General features: G+C 39.6%; 1 protein-coding gene across 1 annotated transcript; it reads left to right on the top strand.

Moving 5' to 3' along the window:
* The first annotated feature begins 4,894 nt into the window (after positions 1 to 4,894).
* MED4 (mediator complex subunit 4) lies at positions 4,895 to 24,090 on the top strand. Its single transcript, XM_003913859.3, has 7 exons — positions 4,895 to 5,075; positions 9,360 to 9,426; positions 13,623 to 13,793; positions 17,425 to 17,482; positions 18,968 to 19,054; positions 20,701 to 20,832; positions 23,354 to 24,090. Exons 1-7 carry the CDS (start codon positions 4,951 to 4,953, stop codon positions 23,524 to 23,526), a joined length of 813 nt encoding a protein of 270 aa, XP_003913908.2. The 5' UTR covers positions 4,895 to 4,950; the 3' UTR covers positions 23,527 to 24,090.
* The last annotated feature ends 217 nt before the right edge of the window (positions 24,091 to 24,307 follow it).

The following is a 24,307-nucleotide window of genomic DNA, read 5'->3' as shown; positions in this document are numbered from 1 at the left end:
TTAAAAATGCTGAGCTTGCCCACCATTAGTGAGAAGGATATGCTAGGAAGTGGGGCTCAGGAGGTGGTAACTTAGAACTTTTTTGTTTTCATTAGAAGCTTGTGAGTACCATTTGATTTTAGAATATGTATATATGTTGTTTGATGAAAATAAAAAATTGGCCGGGTGAAGTGGCTCACATAGCAAGGCTCTGCCTTAAAAAAATAAAATAGGCCAAGCACAGTGGCTCATGCCTGTAACCCCAGCATTGTGAGAGGCTGAGGTGGGCGGATCACCTGAGGTCAGGAGTTCGAGACCAGCCTGACCAATATGGCAAAACCCCATCTCTACTAAAAATACAAAAATTAGCCAGGCATCCTGTAATCCCAGCTACTTGGGTGGCTGAGGCAGGAGAATCGCTTGAACCTGGGAGGTGGAGGTTGTAGTGAGCTGAGATCGCACCACTGCACTCCAGCCTAGGTGACAGAGCAAGACTCTGTCTCAAAAATATAATAATAAAATAACAAAATAATAATTTTTAAAAAGATACATGGTGTATTCAGCTATCTATTTTGCTGACCCTCAGGGACAGGCCTGGCTGAGTTTCTTGCTGTACCTCCAAACCTCCACACCAACTGCTTGCAGCAGCTTTTTGCTCAGAATTTCAAGCTGTGCATTTATTTGATAGTGTTTGTATGAGGGGTTCTTCAAAAAGCTCATGAAAAGTGTGTATTATAGAAAAACTATACATGTGTTTCAAAATATTTTTCCACCAAAATAAAGTCACACTAACTTGTTATAACATGTATGAACAGGATCTAGTTTGAGGCCCAAGAAGCGTAAGACATCAGTCTGACAAGTGCCCCTATCAGAGCAATATGAATTCTACTAAAACCGAAGCAAGAATATCAAATTGATGGTGAAGCTTGGGTGAAAGAATGGTGAAATCTTGATGCTTTATGAAAAGTTTATGAGGACAATGCCCTAAAGAAATCAGCAGTTTTACAAATAGAAAACTCATTTGAAAAAGGGATGAGATGATGTTGAAGATAAAGCCTGCAGCAGCAGACCATCCACATCAATTTGCAAGGAAAATATTTGTCTTGTTTGTGCCCTAATTGCAGAGGACCAGCAATTAACAGACAACACCATAGACATCTCAATTTGTTCAGCCTATACAATTCTGACTGAAAAACTAAAGTTGAGCAAACTTTCCAATCAATGGGTGCCAAAACTGTTAGGCCCAAATCACCTGCAGACAAAAGCAGGGCATTCAATGGAAATTTTAAACAAGTGAGATCAAGATCCCAAGGCACTTCTTTGAAGAGCTGTAACAGGAGATGAAAAATGGCTTTACCAGCACAATCCTGAAGATAAAGCAAAATAAAAGCAATGGCTACCAAGAGGTGGAAGTGGTCCAGTCAAAGCAAAAGCAGACCAGTCAAGATCAAACAGCAAGGCAACAGTTTTGGGGATGCTCAAGGCATTTTGTTTGGCGACTTTCTGGAGAGCCAAAGAATAATAACAATGGCTTGTTAAGAGAGTGTTTTTAGAAAGTTAGCAAAAGCTTTAGCAGAAAAACACCCGAGAAAGCTTCACCAGAGAGTCCTTCTCCACCATAACAATACTACTGCTCATTCCTCTCATCAAACAAGGACAATTTTGGAATTGTTTCAGTGGGAAATCATTGAACATCCACCTTACAGTCTGATCCTGACTTCTTTTTGTTTCCTAATCTTAAAAAAATCTAGGCCAGGCTCAGTGTTTCATGCCTGTAATCCCAGCACTTTGGGAGGCCAAAGCAGGTGGATCACTTGAGGTCAGGAGTTTGAGACCAGTCTGGCCATCATGGCAAAACCCCATCTCTACTAAAAATACAAAAATTAGCCGGGCATGGTGGCACATGCCTGTAATCCCAGCTACTCAGGAGGCTGAGACAGGAGAATCACTTGAACTCAGGAGGCGGAGGTTGCAGTGAACCAAGATCATGCCACTGCACTCCAGCTTGAGCAAGACAACAGAGCAAGACTCTGTCTCAAAAATAAATAAATAAATAAAATTTGTAAAGGGCACCCATTTTTATTCAGCTAATAATGTATTGGGAGGATTGCTTGAGCCTGGGAGGTCAAGGCTGCAGTGAGCTGTGGTTGCACCACTGCCCTCCAGCCTGAGTGACAGAGTGAGACCCTGTGGCAAAAAAAAAAAAAAAAAAAAAAAGAAAAAAGTAAAAAAGACAGCATTGGCACGGTTAAATTCCGAGGACCCTCAGTTCTTTAGGTATGAACTAAATGGCTGGTATCATCATTTACAAAAAGGTCTTGAACTAAATGGAGCTCATGTTGAGAAATAAAGTTTCTATTTTAAATTATTATCTTTTAATTCCATTTTTCCATGAACTTTTTGAAGTCCTCTCATATTTTAGGTCAGAGTTTCCCAGTACTTTTAGTACATGAAGAGCCTCCTTTCTTTACAGAGAGTGGGGATAACCAGTGGTAAAGAGCACAGCCCCTGGAGCCAGACTCTGGGTTCAGATTCCAGCTTTACCATTTACTATATGACCCCAGCATGTGTCTTAACATCTCTGCCCCTCAGTTTCATTATCTGTAACATTATCTGTAACTCACTTACAATGAAAAGTAATAGTGCTAAACATATCTTTTTCCTGTAGACAAAACTATACAAGAAGCCATATTATCACAGGATGTTGCTTGTTAAACTTGGATCAGAACAAACAAGGATAGATTAAAAATTAATGACACACTTGTGAGGCTTTGTATCAGTAGTAAGTACAGTACTTACCTCATAGGAGTGTTAGGAAAATTAAACAAGATATTATTTTTTAAGTGCCTAGAGCAGTGCCCAGCATGTTAAAGAAATAAAATTTCATGAGAAAGTAGTGTCCTTTTTGAATCTACAGATTGAGAAAATATGTACCTAACACTCCAAATTACCATGAATTCAGTAATACTATATAAAATAATTCATATTTGTTTATCATGCTTGGATTCGTACAATTTGTAAGACAGTATATCTGTGAAAGATGCTGTTACTTATCAGTCTATACTGTTTAATATGCATACGAATTTGCAATAAATCTGAGGAGGTCAGGAGTTCACAATACACATATATGCTCCATACACTGATCCTCAGTGTCTGCAAAGTAGGACTATAATTGGTCATTTTTAACTGATTAGAATCCTTCTAGAATTTTTGTGTTTACACTAATATAATGTTCTCTCTCCTCCTACCAGAGTCATGGCTCAATATGACCCGTGAGAGTTGAGTAAATGAAACCAACACATACCACAGAAGTTTGGCACCCTAGAAACTTAACATAAGAAATGATTGACTAGAGTACTGAGAGGCATGTTTAGAATGCAAGTGTAATGAACAAAGCTTCAATCTACTTTAACCCATTGCCTGAGAATTGACTGCATTAACAAAAAAGGGTTAGCCAACAGCAGATGTAGGGAATGGTCAGAAAACAAAAGGTGACAAGGATTTCTTGCATTGTCTGGAGGAGAAGGTACCCCGACCTAAGAACACAAATAATCCAATCTCTTGAACACAAATATCCCTACACTGTGGAGATACAAAGCCTCATGATGGTGTCATTCATTTTTAATCTATCCTCGTTTGTTCTGATCCAAGTTTAAGAAGCAACATCCTGTGATAATATGGCTTCTCCTATAGTTTTGTCTATGGGTAAAAGATATGTTTAGCACTATTACTTTTCATCGTAAGTGAGTAAATCAGCATTCTAGATTACACAGCCGTTGCTATGAGTGAATTAATTAATTAATTAATTTATTTATTTATTTATCTTTGAGATGGAGTCTTGCTCTGTCACCCAGGCTGGAGTGCAGTGGCCAGATCTCAGCTCACTGCAAGCTCTGCCTCCCGGATTTACACCATTCTCCTGCCTCAGCCTCCCGAGTAGCTGGGACTACAGGCGCCTGCCACCTTGCCCGGCTAGTTTTTTGTATTTTTTAGTAGAGACGGGGTTTCACCGTGTTAGCCAGGATAGTCTCGATCTCCTGACCTCGTGATCCGCCCATCTCGGCCTCCCAAAGTGCTGGGATTACAGGCTTGAGCCACCGCGCAGGGCCGCTATGAATGAATTTATTTAACACGAATTTCTGAAAGACTTGTCAACTCTGGGTGCCCAGGAGTCAAGTTTAGCACCTCCAAAAAGACAGAGCAGAGGATGAGACCATGAAATGAAAGGACCACAGGTACGACTGCCTCATGGGAGTCAGGCAGTCCCCGACCGTCTTTTATAATAATGTAGACCATTATGTGATTCCCTCAAAGTCTTAAAAACCACTTCATAGAAGCTTCTCATCGCTACTTGAAAAACATCATGCCCAGGGCCGGGCACGGTGGCTCACGTCTATAATCTCAGCACTTTGGGAGGCTGAGGCGGGCAGATCTATTGAAGTCAGGAGTTCGAGACCAGCCTGGCCAACATAGCAAAACCCTGTCTGTACTAAAAATACAAAAATTAGCCGGGCGAGGTGGCACACGCCTGTAATCCTAGCTATTCTGTAGACTGAGGCAGGAGAATATCTTGAACCCAAGAGGCGGAGGTTGTAGTCAGCCGAGATTGCGACAATGCACTCCAGTCTGGGCAACAGAGTGAGACTCGTCTCAAAAAAAGAGGAAGGGAGGGAGGAAGGGAGGGAGGGAGGGAGGAAGGAAACAAAACATTAGGCCCAGGAGAATCAGACTGCATTGCACTCCCTGTTCTCAGTTCAGCCCTCGCTCCCAGGGTTTGGACCCCAAAGCCCTCGCTGGCCCAGCAGATGGCGCCGGTGCCCGCAGTGCGCCCCTCCAGGCGCAAAGGGGGCGCTCTCGCCGGGCCTCTTCTTCCTCTCCTGGATGACTCTTCCGCCTTCTGAGCCCGCCTCCTCGCCACGCCCCTGCGTCAGCGCGCTCAGCGCGTGCGCCGGCGGCAGGGCTGTGAGGAAAATGGCTGCGTCTTCGAGTGGTGAGAAGGAGAAAGAGAGGCTGGGAGGCGGCTTGGGAGTGGCAAGTGGTAACAGCACACGAGAGCGGCTGCTGTCTGCGCTTGAGGATTTGGAGGTCCTGTCTAGGTAATGCTGCGAGCCTGAGAGCCGAGCTGGAGCTAGGCCGGGGGACTGACCCCGGAGCCGGCCGGCCCAGCGTTTGTGCTCGTTCTCGGGGTTCGGCGGGGAGGGCCAGCTCGGGAGTTTCGGGTGCACCAGGGTCACGGACGTGGGGTCCGCAGTCTTCCAGCACTCTGGACGGCGGTTTTTCCCGTTAGAGGGAATTTTAGTAATGATAAGAACTCGCGCGGTCTGAGCCCCTTCGTCCACAGCCAGCCACTTAACATTTATGGAACGCCCCTTGGGTGCCAAGCACTAGGGAGACAGTAGTGCAGGGTAGGCTGAATGCCGGCTGTCGAGAGAGAGACAGATGTGTAAACTGCCTTGAAGCCTGTTTTTATTAGAGCGCTGCGCTGCGGGGTACTGGAGCACAGGGGCTAGGCCCCTTTTCTGGTTGTAATCAGGGCAGGCCTTCTGAAGAAACGGCTGTTTGGGAAGCATGAGCTTGCCAGACTCACTAGGCAGCACAGGTAGATGGAACAGCAAGTGCAAAAAGCCTGGCTTGGTGGAGTTGCAAGTTGTGTATCAGAGATAGGAGATGAAATTAAATGTCATTCTTTATATTCTGTCACCTTTCATGATAAATCTTTGAAGTTGAAGCCTTCCTTGACTCCCTCCCATTGACGTGGATGGTAAATTATCTTGGTTCTACCTCCTAAAATGTTGCTCACATTTGTCCTCTCGTTCCTACCCCGCTGTTCGTAACTACTTTTAAATGCGGCCTCCCAGTTTTAATTGCCTCATGCTTCTGCACTGTATCCTTTTATATTGGCCAAGATCAGTTTTAAAAGGCATGTTATATTACTTTTCTGCAGAAAAATGATATGAAACCTACCTCATTGGTAGATTTGCGTTGTCCAGTGAGGTAAAGTTCAAATTCTTTAGTCAGACTTCCACATCTTCAGTGCCATTCCCAGTCTGCCCCGATTTGGTGAATGATTCATATATCCTTCAGATTCCAGCTCAAATGTCACTTTTTCTGTAGCCAACATTCTTTGACAGCTTTAGAATAAATCTTATCTGTTGTATTTTAAAGTATACCTGATACAATCAGCACTTTATCTTTGGTGTAAATTTAGTCCTTGCCATAGTATTGCTACCAAGTTACCAGGTCAGCACAATATTTAGTGATGGAAGAAAACCCTAAAACAAATAGACTCCAGAAATTACATGGCTTATGTGTTTGATCCACCTTTTAAAATAAACTGTATTATGGCCGGGTGTGATGGCTCACACCTGTAATCCCAACACTTTGGGAGGCCGAGGCGAGCGGATCATTGGAATTTCTTCACAGAATGAAGCTGCTCTGGTGGTGTGACTGGCTTCCAGAAAAGTCTCATGTGCTCACTCAGACATAGTGATGAGTACTGATTCTGTGATCTGTGAAGTTTGTCAGTCTCTGAATGTAATTTGTGTCTGGCTTGCATTTATGGAAAGGAGAAGAAAATTCACGAATGTACCTTACATATTTTTAGGTTGAGCCTCTTGGCTTTAAAAAATAGTGGATTTATAACTTAGGATCTTTTTTTTTTTTTCTATTAACCTGATTGTGTAGCCTTTCAGGATATTTATTACTTTGTAAAATGTAATGCAAGGAGACAGTCTTAAAAAATTGAAACACAGGTTGTAGTCTAAACGTTTTTCTTAACCTGTTTGTAACTCAAAACTCATTGTTCCACGGAACCATGTTGATAGGAGTCTTGAGGTTTCCACACCAGCCTGTTAATTCTGTTTACCCGAAAAGTGTATTACCACTAATAATGTAGGCTCTAACCCCTATGGAAATTTTATTTCTGTGGGGAATTGTGGCTGGATTCTAATGCACTGTGCCAGAAATGCACCTTCTTCGTAGCAGGACAGGGCTCTTACTTCCACATCTTTAATCAGAGAGTGAGTATGGGCCTTCCTTTGGCCTCTTTTTCACAAATGGGGAGGACAGAGGTTTCTACTTTGTCCTGGACTGTTACAGAACATGACTAAGTCTTAGAGACTTCTACCTCCCCTCTACTCCTGTGCCAGAGACTTCTACCTCCCCTGACTCCTGTGCCTAAGGCAAGCCTTGTAAAGCCTTCTGTGGACTCACACTCCCAGATTTGCAAGAACAGAGGAAGGCTTATCCCACATTTCCTACCATAGCCCCACTCCAGTCAGCACCACCCCTGCCCCACCTGAAACCAGCTTTTACTTAGACTAGAGGTTCTCAACAGTTTGTGTCTCACTTGTGGCGTACACGAAAAAGTTTACGTAACATGCTGTTTTCATACACTGTTGATCCTTCAGCAAGTCCTGATAGCTCTACCTCCAAAAGATGTCTGAAATCTGTCCATGTTTCTCCCATCACCATTACTAAGTCCTGGAGGCTATGACCTAGTCAAAACCAGTGTCATTTTTTGCCTGGAGCACTACAAAAACCACCTGTTCTGTCCCTTTTACAGTCTATTTACCAAATCACTCAGCAGTTTTTAAAAGTATAAATCAGGTCATGCCTTTTCCCTGTTTAAAATGATCCAGTGGCTTTTCATTGAATATGGAATGAAACACTAATCTTTACCATAACTATAAGGCCCTACGTAATCTTACCCCTAGCCACCTGGCCGCTATATCCTCACTTTGCTTTCCTCTCCCCAGCGTACCAGGCCCTGGCTACACCTCCTCAGATCCATCTTTGGGGCACTGAACTATCTGTATCTTCTGCTGCACTCTTTCCTCCCAGATCTCTTGACTGACTTCTCTCATTTAATCTGTGTCTTATGTCAAAGCTGTGCCCTTAGGAAGACCTTCTGTGACCACCCTGTTCAAGTAGCCAATCGACTCCCCCAATAGTCTCTAATAAAACGTAGCCTTATTTCCTTGCCAACCCTTATCACTTTAGTTTTATTTCTTGTCTTAGTAGTTCTTGTCTCTTGTATTAGAATTTAAGTGCCACTGTTCACTTTGATACCCCGAGTATCTAGAAAGTGCCTGGCACATAATAGGCACTCAATAAGTATTTGATGAATTAGTGAATAAATGAAGACTTTGCATTCTTATATCTATTTTTTTCATTCATTGATTACTTCATAAATGTATGGGGAAGTAGTAGCGGGAAGGGTTGGGTCCAATTGACATGATCCAGAAAAATAATATAAGGCTAGCTAGAAGGAGGGTGGAAATTTGAAGGTAAAAATAGCATGGTAGCCAGTGAGAAAGTACAAACACTCGGTCTGATCAGAGCAGTGTCAGGTAGCTAGTTAGTTGTGAAACTGCCCCTCCTGCATAATTTCTCAAAAATCCCATCTCTCAACAAGTTCGAAACTAATATGTAAACATTAGCTGCTACACATTTTTCCCAATCTTATTTTCCTCATCAGATGCTAATTTTCATATAGGGAAATTGTCATATTTATTAAATGAGCATTCTAAAAGGATATCATTTTATTATGTGTAAGGATCCCTCTTAGATATTTATTTAATATACATAAATATATCCCTATAAAAACATCTATCCCTGATGTTGATTTTAATTTTAAAAATTCAAATAAAGTGGAGAATCATTAAAAAATGGTCCATGCATCCCTTGTTTTATTTTGCCTTAAAATATATAAACGTATGTTCATTCACTAATCATGTTATGTAAGACAGGAGTCAGAAAACTTTTTCTGCAAAGACCAGATAATAAATACTTTTGGGTTCGTGGGCCATATAGTCTCTGCTATAACAACTCAACTCTGCCTCTGTATTGGGAAAACTGCCATAGACTATTGTGTATTAATGGGCAGACTGTCTTAGGAAAATGTTATTTACAAAAACTGCAGATGTCCTGGATTTGGCCTGTAGATCCCTCATGTACAAGTTTTTCTTGTATAAATCATTCATAATGCATTGTCTGCAATTTGTAGTTTGATATCTAGATCAAATCAAAATGAGAACTTAGCCTCTCATCAAGCAGTCTTAGGGTAGACCCTTAGTTTTTATGACTTTTCCCTGGTCCATCCTTTATAGCTGTCCTTTGCAAGCCTCTATCGAGTCTTTCCAAGCATTAGGGTTTTTATAGAAAGAACTCTATTTACAATCATATTTCATTGGCATTTAGGTGATAGCTATTTATATAATGATAGTATTAAGTGGAACTTATTTTATAAATAAGTCTGGTAACCAGCACAACTGAGTCTTGGTGAGCTGAAGTTCACAGTCATAGCGGACTGTAGGGAGTAGCCCTGGGTGTTCAGCATGCTGTGAAAGAGTTTTTGTTGTTGTTGGTTTCTCTTTTAGGGAACTTATAGAAATGCTGGCAATTTCAAGAAACCAGAAGTTGTTACAGGCTGGAGAGGAAAACCAGGTAAGTGGCTTCTTTTTAAATTAATTAATTTCTCTTTGTTTTTAAATAAAAAGACAAAAAAACTTGATTTCTGCAAGTTTCCTATTTATATTTACTTTGAGAACAGGAATATTAGATCCTTTTAAGTTATTAATTGAAACTTTAAAATTGATATTTTCTTTGCGTCATTTACTTAAGATAACAGTGTGCTTAAGAAGAATAGTTGCCTAAGGGTTTAGCAGTATTTTATTATTCTTGTCTTATAATTCTAGTTACACTTACGTATTTATTTATTTTTGTCCTTTGAATTAACCAAGAAAGGCTTGTTATATGGAGATTACAACAATATTTAGAATCAAAAGTTAATGCTCAAAAACTTACCCTGTATTGTAAGTATAGTTCTCTAATGCAACTCGAACATGAAGGGAAATAAAAGAGCATACAACTCTTACTAGACATTGCCTTATAGGTGTGAAAGTACAGGCAGTTTTTATTTGCTCACCTTTTCTGTGCTTTCTAATTTTCCATTGAGGGTGAACAGACTTGTTTTCCTGATTTCAGAAATTTTCTTTTTTTTGACACGGAGTTTCGTTCTGTTGCCCAGGCAGGAGTGCAGTGGCGCAATCTTGGCTCACTGCAAGCTCCGCCTCCTGGGTTCACGCCATTCTCCTACCTCAGCTTCCCAAGTAGCTGGGACTACAGGTGCCCGCCACCAGGCTATTTTTTTTTCTTTTTTTTTTGTATTTTTAGTAGAGATGGGGTTTCACCGTGTTAGCCAGGATGGTCTCGATCTCCTGACCTCGTGATCCGCCTGCCTCAGCCTCCCAAAGTGCTGGGATTACAGGTGTGAGCCACTGCAGCTGGCCTCCTGATTCAGAAATTTGTTAGAGGTAAAAGGATACATTTTATATTATGTTTTTGGCACAATTAATTTTTTCTTTTTTGAGACAAGTTCTCGCTCTGTAGCCCAGGCTAGAGTGCTGTGGCATGATGACTGCTCACTGCAGCTTCAACCTGCTGGACTCAAGCGATCTCCCACTTACCCTCACCAGTACCTGGGACTACAGGCATGCACTATAATGCCATGCTAATTTAAAATAATTTTTTTTTTTTTTTTTTTTTTGGTAGAGATCTAGTCTCACTGTGTTGCCCAGGCCAGTCTTGAACTGTCTTGAACTCCTGCCCTCAAGCGATCCTCCCCACCTTGGCCTACCAAAGTGCTGGGACTACAGGCATGAGCCACCATAGCTGGCCAAAAAAAATGTTTGAGAGAAAATGAATGGAGAAGATTAACCTTTCTAAAAATGATGTAAAGTAGAAGAGGAGACAGTAATAAATCTTTTGTCTACATCATTATCTTAATTCTATCTTACGACATGTTTAGAGGGCAGGGAAATCTGACAGACTCAATAGAAAAGTGTCAATGAGCCTCAAAAGGGGAGGAGGGGATCCAGATGAGGCCATAAGCTAGGAAAAACAGCTAACCTTAGGGGTAGTAAGGTTTTTGTTTTGTTTTTTCAAAAGAGAAAGAGGCTAGAGATAAATGTGTTAATAGAAGACTGCTAGTCTCTCAGGTACTCTATTAATACCCGTGGGTTTAAATAGGAATTTATACAAAATGTGCAAGAAGCAAAATGCAAGGCTTGACTTTATTTGATAGACACTTATTAAATGCTTGCTATGAGCCAGGCACAGATTATTCAGAAGGCGATAATTAAGACCTATAATCAGCACTGACCTTTCTTGTACTTTCTAAAGAGTAGCAATTCTGTGAATTGTATCTTGTACTTAGTACTGTGGATTCCTATGTAATTTTCATTGAAACTGTTAATATTAGAGAGGGATGTGCCCATTTGAAAATTTTCTAGCCACCATTTTATTTGAATAGTTATAATGTTACATAGAATTTTAGAATTAGGATCTTAACAATGTTCAGTTCAACCTCCTGTGAGACTGAGTTCCAGGGTGAACCGATGAGCTAGAGGTTAATGGTGAGTGGAACCAGAACCTAGGTCTTCTGACTTTAGTTGAATAATTTTTTTCTACTGAACAATAATATCTAAAGAGAATATTTTTTACTCGTGGGTAGTATATAAATTAGTTCAAACTGTGAAAACTTCTTGAAAGTTGTCATGGAACTAATGTGTACTACTTACCTTAATAATACAGCTTTTACAGAAATGGAAGCCTAGCTTTCTGCTACGATATAGGAGGAATGAGTATTAGAGGTCTATTAAATAAATAGAATATACTTTACTTTTTACAGAAAAAGATTTCTGTTGTTATTTAAAATACTCAATATTTGGCAGTTTGTAGCTCAGTCTTTTGTCTATTGTATTAGAAGAATTCCTATAAAAATGAGAGGAACTTCATGTCAAAAGGAACTTGAAGAGGCATACCTGTATTTTTTAGTCTTCAACAAATTTTTTTAAATAGTTTTAAAATTGATTCTGAATTATGACAGCTATTTTCTTTCTAAAGTAGTATTCTCTAGCACAGTAAAGTAAGGGTATTTAGACTAAACTTGCATCTTAATTCTGTACTGGGGTGGTGATCGTAATAACTAGCCTTTGCTGAGCTCTTCCTGTATGTACTTAAAGTGCATTATATCATGAATCCTCACAATACCTTTATGTAATGGCTACTATTAATATATTCCTTTTCCAATTAAGAACACAGGCTCAGAGAGGCGGGTAACTTTCCCTATGTCACACAGCTAGCAAATGGAGGACTAGAGATATGAACCACCAGACTTTCTATTTTATGTGTTTTAGCCTTCATGGTTTTTTGCCATATCTGCATACCACTTGTTTATTTACTGTTTTATGAAATCACTGTTTTTTTGTTTTGTTTTGTTTTGTTTTGTTTTTGTGAGACAGAGTCTCGCTCTGTCACCCAGGCTGGAGTGCAGTGGCATGATCTGGGTTCACAGCAACCTCCGCCTCCTGGGTTCAAGTGATTCTTCTGCCTCAGCCTCCTGAGTAGTTGGGATTACAGGCGTGTGCCACCACCCCTGGCTAATTTTTGTATTTTTAGTAGAGACGAGGTTTCACCATGTTGGTCAGGCTGGTCTCAAACTCCTGACCTCGTGATCCGCCTACCGCAGCCTCCCAGAGTGCTGGGATTACAGGCGTGAGCCACTGTACCTGGCGAAATCACTGTATTTTTATGATCATCTTCATCATAAGTAATACTGTGCATAAAATCAGAGTTTCAGTGTCTCAGTTTTTTCTAATATATATTAGCACAAATGTGTAACTGTAAAAGCTTTTTTAAGTTTTTGGTGCCACCTAAAATCATCTCAAATACTAAGTTTTGGGAGAACCTTCATTATATATATATATTTTTTGAGATGGAGTTTTGCTATTGTTGCCCAGGCTGGAGTGCAATGGCACAATCTCAGCTCACTGCAGCCTCTGCCTCTGGGTTCAAGTGATTCTCCTGCTACAGCCTCCCGAGTAGCTGGGATTACAGGCATGCACCACCATGCCCAGCTAATTTTGTATTTTTAGTAGAGATGGGTTTTCTCCATGTTGGTCAGGCTGGTCTCGAACTTTTGACCTCTGGTGATTCGCCTGCCTCCACCGTGCCTGGCCTATGTTGTATTTTTAAGGATAAACTCTTTGTTTTGAGACAGTCTCACTCTGTCACCCAGACTGGAGTGCAGTGGCATGATCTTGGCTCACCGCAACCTCCACCTCCCAGGTTCACACAATTCTGCCTCAGCCTGCTGAGTAGCTGGGATTTTAGGCACCACCACACCCAACTACTTTTTGTATTTTTAGTAGAGATGGGGTTTCACCATGTTGGCCAGACTAGTCTCGAACCCTGACCTCAAGTGATCCGCCAGCCTCAGCCTCCCAAAGTGCTGGGATTACAGGCATGAGTCACTGTGCTCAGCCATAAGGATAAACTTTAGAATTGTATCTTCCCTAGGAAATCACTAAACTTGCTCATGTTGCCATATTGTTAGTTCTGAAAGACTAGTTTTATTTTGTTTTGTATGAAAGAATAGCTGAAAAAGTGAAAAAGTTTTATATTTATGTTTCCCAGAATAATCATAGGTAGGCTATTTTTATTTTTAACAAGAATTAGGAATAATATTTTGAAGGTGTTGAAATTTATAGCCTAGCCAATTCAGTTATGGATTCTTTGTTTCATTGGAGTGCAGCCTTTCAGTAGTCTATTGTTTGATTTAATTGACTGTTATCTGACAGGTCCTGGAGTTGTTAATTCACCGAGATGGGGAGTTTCAAGAACTAATGAAATTGGCACTTAATCAGGGAAAAATTCATCATGAAATGCAAGTTTTAGAAAAAGAAGTAGAGAAGAGAGACAGTGATATTCAGCAACTACAAAAACAGCTAAAGGAAGCAGAGCAGATACTGGTAAGTTGACAGAGGTTGGTTCTTAAGGTTAAAAAGGATATTGTTTAATCTGTTTCTGAAAAATCTGTTGTCAGTATTTTGAAGAGCGGAAAACTAGACTTTTTCCTTTTTTTTTTTTTTTTCTTGAGACAGAGTCTCGCTCTGTCCCCCAGGCTGGAGTGCAGTGGCGCAATCTCGGCTCACTGCAAGCTCCGCCTCCCGGGTTCACGCCATTCTCCTGCCTCAGCCTCCTGAGTAGCTGGAACTACAGGGGCCCACCGCCGCGCCCGGCTAATTTTTTGTATTTTTAGTAGAGACGGGGTTTTACCGTGGTCTCCATCTCTTGACCTTGTGATCTGCCCACCTCGGCCTCTCAAAGTGCTGGGATTACAGGTGTGAGCCACTGCGCCCGGCCAAAAAAACTAGACTTTCCAAGTCTAAAAGTGACATCTTGTCACTAACCATTGCCCGTGTTTGAATGAAAGGCTATTGTCATTCACTTTTTTACTTACATTTTCAGATAGCCTGCATTACTTGTGAGCCACATTTTCATTACTTAAGGATTTTACAGTATTGAATTATAGGAATGGAAAGTTTTACTTTTATCCTGGTCTGATATAAATTTTAATATCAGTAGTCTAAATCTTTTTTTTTTTTTTTGGTCTCTGATCCTTAAGATAAAAATCAGGGACATTTTTCATTTTTTATATATTTTGAAATTAGTAAAAATATATACACATTTTATAAATTGATTAAAATTTACATTAATTTAGTCATTCATCCTCATCTAGGTAGGCTTTGGACATATATCAAGGATCTGAGTTTTTCCTTTGCTGTTCTTGGCTACTATTTCAAAGAGGCAATTTATTTGCTACTATTTGCCCAGTTACTTCACTAAATACTAACTAATATAATATGAGAGTATTGCAGAAATAGCTGAGCTTAATTCTCATGTCAACCAGACATTGCTGGCATCCTTAACCACTGATGAATCTCTTAACAAATGTGTCAAAATGAGCTCCAGTAACTAGAATCCTGCGTAGTTCAGGGTAAATTAATCACCCTTACTGAGGAAACAACTCACTAGTAAATAGTTTTTTAAAATATATTAAAATCAGGCCAGGCGTGGTGGCTTACACCTGTAATCCCAGCACTTTGGGAGGCCAAGGCAGGCGGATCACAAGGTCAGGAGTTCGAGACCAGTCTGGCAAACATAGTGAAACCCCGTCTCTACTACAAATACAAAAATTAGCCAGGTGTGGTGGTGTGTGCCTGTAACCCCAGCTACTCGGGAGACTGAGGCAGGAGAATCGTGTGAACCCGGGAGGCATAGGTTGCAGTGAGCCGAGATCATGCCATTGCATTCCAGCCCAGGCGACAGTGCGAGACTCTGTCTGAAAAAAAAAAAAATTAAAATCAGCCAGGCATGGTAGCTCGTGCCTGTAATCCCAGCACTTTGGGAGGCCAAAGCGGGCAGATCACCTGAAGTCAGAAGTTCAGGACTAGCCTGGCCAACATGGTGAAATCCATCTCTACTAAAAATACAAAAAAATTTAGCTGGGCATGGTGGTTCACACCTGTAATCCCAGCTACTTGGGAGGCTGAGGCAGGAGAATCTCTTGAACCTGGGAGGTGGAGGTTGCGATGAACTGGGATTGCGCCACTGCACTCCAGCCTGGGTGACGGAGGGAGACTTTTTAAGTCATGACCAACATGGAGAAACCCCATCTCTACTAAAAATACAAAATTAGCCAGGCATGGTGGTGCATGCCTGTAATCCCAGCTACTCCGGAGGCTGAGGCAGGAGAATCGCTTGAACCCAGGAGGCGGAGGTTGCGGTGAGCTGAGATCGCGCCATTGCACTCCAGCCTGGGCAAAAAGAGCAAAACTCCGTCTCAAAAAAAAAAATTTGTCTCAAAATATATTATTTATATGTTTATATATTGTATATATATAAAAATCTGTTTTTCTGTATGTAATACTTGCTTATCAAACGAAATTCAGAAAATACAGAAAAATGGAAAGAAGAGGGAAAAAATTGTTTTTAATTCAGCTGCGGAAAGAATGCCACTATTCATAGTTTGGTCAATTTCCTTTGAGTCTCAGGTATATTCATTTTTTAGCTTATTGTAGTTAGCAGGATACTAACAGACTTTCAGTTACTGTTTATTGAAACCTAATTTTTTTATATAATTGTATCCAGTTTGTTTGATTTTCCCACTTTGTGTTATAAATGAAGAATTAAAGACGGTGAACACAGGACCATAAAACTGAATTTCATGACTTAAATAGTAGTAACTAACATTGATTGAGCACTTAGGCACCAGGCTCTATGCCTTGCATTTTATATGCATTACTTCCATTTTCATAACAGTTTATATAAAGTCAGTGTCGTCATTTAGAGGAAGAAACCAAGACTTTAATAACTAACTTACCTATGGAGGCTAAAAAGTAGATTGAATTTAAACCTTGATCTCTCTGACTCCATACTCTTTTTTTTTTTTTTTTTTGAGACAGAGTCTTGCTTTGTTGCCCAGGCCAGAGTGCAGTGGCACAATCTTGACTCACTGCAACCTCTGCCTCCTGGGTTCAAGCGATTCTCCTGCCTCATCCTCCCGAGTAGCTGAGATTATAGGCGTGTGCCACCACACCCATATAATTTTTTTGTATTTTTAGTAGAGATGAGCTTTTACCATGTTGGTCAGGGTGGTCTCAGACTCCTGACCTCAAATGATCTGCCTGCCTCGGCCTCCCAAAATGCTGGGATTACAGGTGTGAGCCATTGTGCCTGACCTGACTCCATACTCTTAACCACTGGTCATAGTCGAGGATATGCATACATTAGGTTAACTTCATTTTGTCCTTTAGCGTACGTGGGGGGTTGGAGGGGATGGTGTTGTGATAAATTCATTAAACATTGAGGTTATATATAAATGAATAAGAATATGAATTCAAAGTTGTATCTTCCGAACTAGGGGGAAAAAAGGTATTTTAAGGCCGGGCGCGGTGGCTCACGCCTGTAATCCCAGCACTTTGGGAGGCCGAGGCAGGTGGATCACCTGAGGTCAGGCGTTCAAGACCAGCCTGACCAACATGGAGAAACCCCGTCTCTACTAAAAATACAAAATTAGCCAGGCATGGTGGCGCATGCCTGTAATCCCAGCTACTCGGGAGGCTGAGGCAGGAGAATCGCTTGAACCCAGGAGGTGGAGGTTGCGGTGAGCCGAGATCGCACCATTGCACTCCAGGCTGGGCAAAAAGAGCAAAACTCCGTCTCAAAAAAAAAGGGGGGGTATTTTATTCTTGAACTAGTTACAAGAATAGGATGCTTTTGGGGTTGTGCATGGTCTAGATATCTCCTGTGTGTTTATGATAGAAGACGTGAAGAAAAAGTAGACAATCCAATTTATATTTTGTTTTTACAACTGATTTGTGAATGGGAGACTAGTTCATAAATATAATATTTCTTTCATTAAATATGACTGAAATAAATAATGTCAAGAGGTATTTCAGAACATTACAGATAATTGTTGGGATTTCCAGGTTTCGAAGATTGTTCTTGTAGGATAAAGGATCTTGTGAATTAAGCCAAAAACTAAGTTTGATATAGTTGAAGAATAAATCACATTTTTTTTTATGTTGTTTAAATTAGGCAACAGCTGTTTACCAAGCAAAGGAGAAACTCAAGTCAATAGAAAAAGCAAGAAAAGGTTAGTATGGGAAGACTGAATGACTTGAGAAGTTAAGGTTCTGTTTTCAAGAGACCAGTGCAAGAGGATATTACTGATAATCATTTGCTGCTGTTGAAAGGATTCAATAAATTTTTATTGTAAAGTGTGTTATGTTCTAGCATTGTGCTAGGTGTTGTGAGGGAGGTAGAAGTATCACATCCTTTTTCAGATTATAAAAAGCAATTAATACAAGGCAGTTTATGGCTGTGTGCCCAAATGTGCAGTAAAAACAGTGAGTTTATAAAATTGGTGGGAGAGGGAAAGAGAATTACGGGTTAGAAGTGGAATTTGTACCAAATCTTGAAGGCTAGGACAGAGAGAGTGAAAGGACATCCATTGGACAGCTGAGCTGGGACTGAAACATCATGAAGTCAGAGCCAGATGTACATGAAGTCAGAGCCAGTTATAGTCTTGGCAGGTAAGCACGTTTGGTGGTGCAGAGGCCCACATGCCTTTCTGGCCTGCTGTCCCTCTTTCAAAGGCTTCTGTTACGGATCTTACGTGACTTTTTAGTTTGCCATACTAAAGGTCAGAATTGTAATTACAACTTTGGTTACTTGCCTTTAATGATTTGTACATATGATTTTACATTTATTCATCTGAGATTTATTGTCTAACTGTCCTCTTTTGGGAACCTACCTTTTTATTGTTGCATATGAAAAATAGCTAATATTCTTCTGAGAGTTAGGTTAGGCTTCTATAGCAACAAACAAATCTCTAGGAGAGATGACTGAGGCTGGCTATTGACTTCTAGACCGTAGTGTGATTTTGTTTTTAATCTTCAAAAATTTTACATGCACTTTGTTAGGTTGAAACAGTATCTAAAGTTTGTAAAATGAAGTGTGTGGTTCTCACTTCTCAGAGGTAACTATTAATGTTTGGTATATGTCCTTCTAGATTTTTTTTCTAGATCTGTGAGTATGTATATAATAAAAATACAAATACACATATGTACATGTATTTTAAACAATCAGGTCATATCGTACATATTATTTAGCAGTGTTTTGTTTACCTAGTGAGTACATTGTAGACATCTTTCTACTTAGGTCTACTTAAGAGCCTTAGGGCATATTGATCAAACAGAGTGATGTGAACTGTCTGCTCTGATTTCATAGCTTGGATGTCTTTGAGAAATAAAACACTATTTTCTCTATTTTATTTGTGCTCACTATTGCTTTCAGAAGAGTAATAGTATTTAACGGTAGTTAATAATTGAGATTATTGAGTGCTGTCATGCTAATCTCCAAAATTTGTTTATGTCAGCTAATGTTTCTGGATTAGTGTCCTGTTTTTCGAGATTTAAGTTTATACTAAATATGTAGATATTGTTAAGGAAGGCGGGTGACTGAGATTATTTTATTTTCAGGTAATTTAAAATTAAATATGATGGGTAACTGATAGATACATTTCTAAACTTGTATGTTTGTTAGACTACAGGTTATACTATCCTCTTAACTCTTTCAGGTGCTATCTCCTCTGAAGAAATAATTAAGTATGCACATAGGATCAGTGCAAGTAATGCTGTATGTGCTCCACTGACCTGGGTTCCAGGTAAACACACTCCTGTTTTATCCTAGATATATGTGATTTTGAAAATTCTTAGGTGACTGTGTACACACATAGATTTAATTTAGAATGTATGTATCCTTAGAAACCTCTGCCACATATTTTCACATCTTTAATGGTTTATAAGTAATGATATAGGCCATGGGTTTTATAAATTTTGTTTTCTATGAAGCCATTATTGCTAGGGACTATGTTTCTTTCCTCTTTTGAAATAATAATTTGATTTTGTTTTTAAAGTACAGATAATGTGATGCTTCTAAAGCTTTGGATTTATATCCCATTATATCAGGGCTGGCCAGAAGCCAACTCTTTAGAGCCATTAGGATTTCCACAAAGGTTCCAGCCTGAGAAAGACAGTTCCAGTTATCTTAGATGCTAAAGACAAAGTGCTGTGTACCCAACAGTGAACACACAGGCTTGGAAAGAGCTAGGATAATTAGACAGCAAAAGAAAATATTAGGCTGCAACTATAATGACAGTGGATGAAACATAAAACAGGAGACGTAAGGTAGCAGCCTTATTGGAGGAAGGGGAAATATTAATAGTTGTCTCCACTTCAGTAACTCCTGAAGGTGCTGTGTTACCATGCTGAAAGCACTAAGGGTGACTATAATTTTGGGGATGAGTAATCTGCAGTTGGTGAGATGTGCCCAAAAAGTCAGTCCAGATCTGGTCATGTTTTTGTCAACCACGTACTGCTGTTTAGTGTGCTTTCATGTTTGGGATGAACATTACCTGCTCCTGCTATTTCGCCACTTATAGGAATTAGTTTCTGAATGACCAGATCAAAGAAGTTGGTTAGAAAAAGGTTTCATCTTAGACAAGTTGGCATGAGGAAAAAAAAGTAAAACAAAAAGGTGAAAATTTAAAAAAAAAAGTTTTAAATTGAGACAGCCCTTCTATTAAACATTCCAGTCCTTTCCGTCTTATAACTGTCATAATTTTTTTCTCCCTTCTAGCATGTATCATTGTCATTTTCTTGCTAGAAAATACAGTTAAGTTTGAATAATTGAGATTATGATAATTTTCTTAAGTTGTCATCCAGAATGTTTACAAAAAAAGACTTCTCATTTTTTTAAAGTATAGAAAATAGTATATTCTTGGGAAGATTCAGAAAAATTAAAATGCATGTATTTTTAAAAGTAATATGCTATTAATAACAATTTATAAGGTGACTTTTCTCTTTCTTTCTTTCTTTCTTTTTTTTTTTTTTTGAGACGGAGTCTTGATCTGTTGCCCAGGCTGGAGTGCAGTGGCGTCATCTCAGCTCACTGCAACCTCTGCCTCGCAGGTTCAAGCGATTCTCCTGCCTCAGCCTCCAGAGTAGCTGGGATTATAGGTGCGTGCCACCATGCACGAATAATTTTCATATTTTTAGTAGAGACGGGGCTTTACCATGTTGGCCAGGCTGGTTTTGAACTCCTTTCTTCAGATGATCTGCCCACCTCGGCCTCCCAAAGTGCTGGGATTACAGGTGTGAGCCACCGCACCCGGCCAGATGACTTTTATATTTCAAAATTGAAAATGTAGCCTGAACTTTTCAGTGTGAACCAAGGAAAATGAGTATGTCAAAGAACATACTAAAATTTTTTAAAATATGATTGAATTAAATGTAGTCTTCATTGTTTTAGGGGACCCCCGGAGACCCTACCCAACTGATTTAGAGATGAGAAGTGGGTTACTGGGTCAGATGAACAATCCTTCCACTAATGGTGTGAATGGCCATTTACCAGGAGATGCGCTCGCAGCAGGAAGATTGCCAGGTAATGTTAAGCCAAAGAGTGTTTTCAAACAGATCAAGGTTTTCCAGAGATGACAAGTTGGAATATCTTGCGGTAAAGTAAGTTTGAGATTCCCGACACAATTTTTTTTTTTTTTTAATTTGAGACAGTCTCACTGTGTCGCCCAGGCTGGAGTGCGTTGGCCCAGTCTCGGCTCCTGGGTTCAAGTGATTCTTGTGCCTCAGCCTCCTGAGTAGCTGGGATTACAGGCATGTGCCACCACGCCTGGCTAATTTTTGTATTTTTAGTGGATATGGAGTTTTGCCCTGTTGGCCAGGCTGGTCTCGAACTCCTGACCCCAAGCGATCGCCTGCCTCAGCCTCCCAAAGTACTGGAATTACAGGTGTGAGCCAGTGTGCCCGGCTCTCAAACCCAGTTCATTGTAATAGCTAGATTCTTTGCCAGTTTATTCTATTCTCTAAAGATTCTCCTTGAGGGAGGTATGAAATTAGAATAAGCTGCCTTTCTCTTATTTGTAAATATTACACTGTCTTCCTCAGGCATTAGGCCTCTCTTTTAAAATTATTGCTCTAAACATAGGTTTTTTATAATTGTGAAACACGCTATGTAAATAGGGTAAGATAGTTTATGGAATAAAGTGAACACACCCCTGAACAACCCCCAGGTTGACAAAATGAATAACAATACCTTTTTATAAACTTTTATAACTTTATAAAATAGTATTTCTGTGAGATCCATTTCATTCTGAGCTTCAGTTTTCCTCAAGTTTTTCATAAGTTTGTGCTGTTTTTATATATATTTATTTTATATTATTCCTCATCTTTTATAGTTTATAGGTGACTTTTATTTTGATGTGGTAGAACATTGGGAAGTAGAAAAAGGCATTTTAAAAAGGGAAAAAAAATACCCTTTCTGAGGCAGTCACTTTAAAATATTTTAGCCTGTTTCCTTTTTTCCGCTATACATTTTTTGCTGAATGTTACATCATAAGACTGTCACTGTGTCATTCATAATGCTTTGTATGCATCATTTTTGTTAGCTACCTAAAGTATAATCTGGGGAACTCACTGTGATATCCTTGGATATCACCTCATATTTCTCATGTTTTAAAACTACAGGAAAAACAGAATATGGGGAGTCATTGCCACATTTTTGGACCAAGGAAGGGACAGACCTAGAAACAGTCCTCCCTAGCCCCATTCCAAGGCCAATACTCGTATCATGGTGCTGTCATTGGAGAGGGTGTAGTGTAGTTGTGGCCCACTCCACAGCAGAGAAGTTAGATGAGGCGTCAGAGGCCAGAACTGGCAAGCAGGAAATTACCCACTGGGGTTCCAGGGAGACTTGCTGGGAAGCTGCCCTTTGGGATTGTGGTGAAACCTGCTAGGAAACCACCTTTAGAGATGCCACTGAAAGTTGCTGTGGTGAACACCACTTAATGTCTTGCACACCAACCAAGCATCACAGCAGTAAAGGAAACAAAAACACCCTATCCAGGAAGTGAAACTTGTTTGCCTATGCCCTCTACTGACAAAACTTAATTGTGGCAGCTGGCAAAGGAGAAACGGTTTCAGGGGCCAGAGAGAAGGGTAGATTTGAAGCTAACTGGCGTACCTTTCTGGTTAATACCGTAACTCTTTATAATACCATAACACTTTAAAAATCTGCCTTCTTTCTTTGAGTCTTGAACTGTACCTGTTGATGGGCTCTGTCCCTTTGCTTCAGAAATACAGACTTTTAATGTGACTTGGGCACTTTTTTATAAGGTATTTCATATGCATACATTGCTAATCAACCTCTCTTTGATGAGAGTCATTTACAATAGCAGTTCCTCTATCAAGAAATCATACAAATCTATTATAATACTAAAGTACCTATTACCTGTTTATAATACGTAGAATAATCTGCATAACCTAGTATAAGTAATTATATATTATATATACATATAATAGATACATAGATACAGGAAAAATTTGTAATTATAAATGTCTTACAAAAGAAAAATTTATGTCAACTATTTGAATAGTTTCTTAGAGTAGTATGATTTAAAAAAAAAATCCCCAGTTGCTAAAATATCACACTTTTCCTTGATAAATTTGATTTTTATTAATTTGGCCAAATGTATATTTTTTTCCTAGTCTTAAAAAAATTGGCACAATAGCTTATGCCTGTAATCCCAACACTTTGGGAGGCTGAGGTAGGAGGATAGCTTGAGCCCAGGAGTTGGAGACCAGCCTAGGTAACATAGTGAGACCTCATCTCTACAAAAACTTTAAAAAGTACTCAGGCATGGTGGTGCATACCTATAACCCAGTTACCCAGGAGGCTGAGGCAGGAGGATTGCAGCCTAGGTCGGGGCTGCAGTGATGTGTTCGTGCCACTGCACTCGAGCCTGGGTGACAGAATGAGACTCTGTCTCAAAAAAAGAGAGAAAAGTAAAATTTTTAAAAATAAACTTCAAATTGTTTGCATAAAGGAAAAAGTAAGAACTAGATTAATTACAAATAGAGCTGTTCTTATCTATGCTTCTTTTTTTCTCCAGATGTCCTTGCTCCACAGTATCCATGGCAGTCAAATGACATGTCGATGAATATGTTACCACCAAATCATAGTAGTGACTTTTTGTTGGAACCTCCTGGGCATAATAAAGAAAATGAAGATGATGTAGAGATTATGTCAACGGACTCCTCAAGCAGTAGTAGTGAGTCTGATTGAAAAACCGTAAAAGACAATATACAGAATTGAATACTGTAGAATTCCATTTCTTTAACAGTAGCAGGGAAATGTAAACCACGGGTGACAAAGAATAACTAGGTAAATACTGGCTTTGGTAGAATTGTGCATCCATTGAAAGTCAAAGTGAACTTTCTTTTTAAAGCCAAAGATTATAGTTTTAGTTTTAAGCCACTAGGTAGATATTTAGGGGAATAGTCAACATTTACTGTTGAAAAGAGAAAGCAGTTGCTATGTGCTGTCTTACCCTGTTCTGTTCCAGTTTTGCTGGATTTGTACATAGCTGTTCTAGAAATAGAGTTGAGGGAAGTGATCCACGTACATATCACTAATAGGTTTCTTGGAATTATTTAGAAAAGCATTTTTAAGCTGGCAATGGATGACTGAATAGGCATCATATTTCTTTTTGTGTGTCATTTAAAAGTAAGAAAAACTCCCATTTGACAGTAAAGGCTCTTGGCTTCTGTTGGAGGAATGGGATATTGTCTCAATTTGTACATTTGTAATTATTGTAATTTTTGTAAATAAATTTGTTTGTACATTGTATGCTTTTTTTTTTTTTTAGTTTAAATATACTGTCAGTGTAGATAGGAAATTATTTCTGTAACTCCAGTTGCATTTTATAATACTTGAGAGACTAATTGAATTGAAACCTATCACAAGTAATAGGTTTCTCAAAGGCCCACATTCCTATTAGAAGAAATAATTTTTTTTTTTAATAATTGAAAATCTTACCACAGCCTTGTCTGATTTTAAGAATAGA

Source organism: Papio anubis, chromosome 15, assembly GCF_008728515.1.
Source record: "Papio anubis isolate 15944 chromosome 15, Panubis1.0, whole genome shotgun sequence".
NCBI lineage: Eukaryota > Metazoa > Chordata > Mammalia > Primates > Cercopithecidae > Papio > Papio anubis.
Note: the sequence above shows the minus strand (reverse complement) of the source record. Positions and strands in the feature narration are given on the sequence as shown.